General features: G+C 39.6%; 1 protein-coding gene across 1 annotated transcript; it reads left to right on the forward strand.

Annotated features, from left to right (window-relative positions):
• Nucleotides 1–174: 174 nt before the first annotated feature.
• On the forward strand, nt 175–1837 carry LOC103769534 (serine/threonine-protein kinase LATS1-like; the record flags this gene model as incomplete). Its single annotated transcript, XM_008936744.1, has 2 exons — nt 175–281; nt 1301–1837. Coding segments are annotated over 2 exons (626 nt in total), but the record flags the coding sequence as incomplete, so codon positions are not given.
• Nucleotides 1838–3044: the final 1207 nt, after the last annotated feature.

Raw genomic sequence — 3044 nt, forward strand, 5'->3', positions numbered from 1 at the left:
CGCTTCACCCCTCCCTCGCTGCCGCTTCCCCCTCGCGTACGCTCACTGGACAAAAACAGAGTTGGTAATATGGGAAACTTGAGTATCGAGCAGAATTTGTGCCTTTTTTATTCTTAGAAATACAAGATTAAAGTTAAACGAAGGCTTTAACTACTTTGTTTTGGCCCATTTCAGGTTACACGCAGCTGTGTGACTGGTGGAGCGTTGGAGTAATTCTCTTTGAGATGTTGGTGGGGCAGCCTCCCTTCCTGGCACAGACGCCACTGGAAACACAAATGAAGGTAACGCCAGAAGTCTGGTATTGACATTCTGAAAATGGCTTGAAATCTACACAGTCTTTGTAGTTTGTGACAGATCAAAGATGACTTTTGAGCGTGCTGCTCTGTCCAAGCATACTATAAACGAACAAGACTTTGAATTTTACATTACTCTAGTGTGCTTAATTTGCAGAGGGACTTCAAGGGTCATGTTCATGTCTTTTATCTAGTCATACGGCAAATATGCCATCTGAAAATCACATCTCAGCCATTCCCTTTCACTTCTTGCTCCCGTTCCAGTTATCATTTCCACTTTCTTTTGTTCTCCTAGCATCTGGGTTTTCTTTTCCCACCACTTGGCTTCCATCCCTGCTTACCTGCAGAGCATTTCTTCTGGTGATATATCTGCAGGTCCTCTGCATGCAAAGGTGGAGGAGCAGCAGATGACTGTGGCCGCTCCAGGTTCCTGGCAGCTCCAAGTCATTGGTCCCTTACTTCCTGAGCTCCTGTTGTTTCAGAGAAACCACTGGGGCAATCTTCTGCAGGAACCATTTTTGCAAAATTGCATTCAGCTTGGAAGATAATAGTTGGCTCAGATGTAGTGCAGGTTTGGGTGCTTTTGGGAGGGTTTTTTGCTTTTATTTTAGCTTCAAATCTGTTAAACTCTCCATTGCATCAAATATATAACATTTGTTAGCTTCACCTTCTTAAGATTGTAAACCATGTGCCTAATTTGAGGTTCCTGAATTTTGTGGTATGTTTGTTGGCTTATAGCAGGGATAATCTGGACCAGACTAGTTTCAGTGTGGAATTGGAATAAATTTTACCTGGATTTTGCCAGGTCTCCAGATAAAATGTTGCTTGAGTTTCTGAAAGAGCAGCTTCATGTTTTCCCCTCTATTGTGAAAACTTCACATGTTTAATGATTGCTTTGTGGCCATTTGGGTGGGTTTTTTTGTCCTTCTATTGTTTTCATTTTCACTGTGTTTTTTTTTCATTTTTATGAAATGGTAAATAGAATAACACCTTGTTTTGCTTTAAAGGTTATCAACTGGCAAACTGCACTTCATATTCCACCTCAGGCTAAACTGACTCCAGAGGCCTCCGACCTTATTATTAAACTCTGCCGAGGGCCAGAAGATCGTTTGGGCAAAAATGGTGCGGATGAAATAAAAGCTCATCCGTTTTTTAAAACGATTGATTTTTCAAGCGATCTACGGCGGCAGTCTGCTTTCTACATTCCCAAAATTGCTCACCCGACAGACACATCGAACTTTGACCCAGTTGATCCAGATAAGTTGTGGAGTGATGACGATAAGGAAGGGAACAGAAATGATACGCTTAATGGGTGGTACAAAAACGGAAAACATCCTGAACATGCTTTTTATGAGTTCACCTTCCGAAGGTTTTTTGATGACAATGGCTACCCGTACAACAATCCAAAGCCCATTGAGTATGATTATGGTAGTTCCCAAAACTCAGAACAGCAGTCTGATGATGATGGTGATGATGATGAACAGGCAGGTAGAGGAGTCCAAAATCGTGACCTGGTTTATGTTTAGTAGAGGAATGAAGATTAAAACGTAAATGAACTTATTTTGTAGCTGCAATTTTTGGAAAGTCTCCTAAGAGAATTGAGAAAAAATTGCTAGGGTAAATACATGCACGCTTTTTTTTTTTAAACACTAAGAAAATTGTCTTCTATTTCCTTCTCTGTACATTTTGTTTCCCCAGAATACAGTGAAATAATTCTCAAATATTAATTTATTCCAGCATTGTTAATTGTTTAATTCAGAAGAGATTTGATGTTAGGTGAAAAAAAAATCACCTGAATTTTATGTTTGGTTCTCTGTACTCTAAGTACTCAAAGTAGGAAGTAGTGGCTTGTTGTTGTGTCTTGGTTTTTTCCCTAAGCTGTTATCTGGTATCTATTTGTACACATAATGAATAATTTTAGAAAATGAATCTCTTCTTTAGAACTCTTAATGACCATTTTTCCTTGCATTGTCCAAATATAAGACCTACTTTACAATAATAAAGCTCCCTGATGTATTTTTTGAAGATAAGAAAAGAGTCTGCTGTACCCTCACTTCTCACTGTATTTAGCCTAATTATTCAGTGTTGGAAAAACTGAGCTGCCTATCTGGCAGAGTGTTTCCAGCTGCTGTGGTAGTGGCACAGATCTCAGCTTTGGAACAAGAAAGTTTCATTCTTGGCTGTAGTATCATTGTAAAGTGATAAAGCATTAAACAAGTATTCTATTAAATAGTAACTGAATGTGATGTTAGTAATGCTGTAGCATGTCACTGGTGATGTCAAAGCAGAGGGACTGCTCACTCAGAACCAACTTGATTATCTCCTGTCATCAGTTTTCCTATAGTTACAAAAGGAAAAGAAGCTTTAGGAAATATGATTTCTGAAATTGAGTTACCAAACTGTAAAGTATGTACAGTTCTACTTTAGATGGAATATTTAGTTTGGAAATAAAATTTAGAATAGTTTCTTTATTATGTTTGAGATAGTAATGGGAAAAGATTATAAATTATGGCTTTTGAGCCTGTTGTGGAGACCAGTTTCACTTGCCTTTAGCAGGTTTCCTCCTAGTTACACAGCCAGCCAGGAGAAATGCCATGCACCAGTCCCCTCTGAGCCATCAGGACAGTGTCAGTGGTCTGTCTTTCACAATGAACTTAGGGCTGTGTCTGCTGCCTTCTGTGCTACTGTTTGCATAGTTTCTCACAGCAGGTTGAGCAGACCTGGACAGGGAGGGGGGCAACCTGCTAAGCA

This window comes from Merops nubicus, unplaced genomic scaffold (assembly GCF_000691845.1).
Source record: "Merops nubicus isolate BGI_N331 unplaced genomic scaffold, ASM69184v1 scaffold37483, whole genome shotgun sequence".
NCBI classification, from domain to species: domain Eukaryota; kingdom Metazoa; phylum Chordata; class Aves; order Coraciiformes; family Meropidae; genus Merops; species Merops nubicus.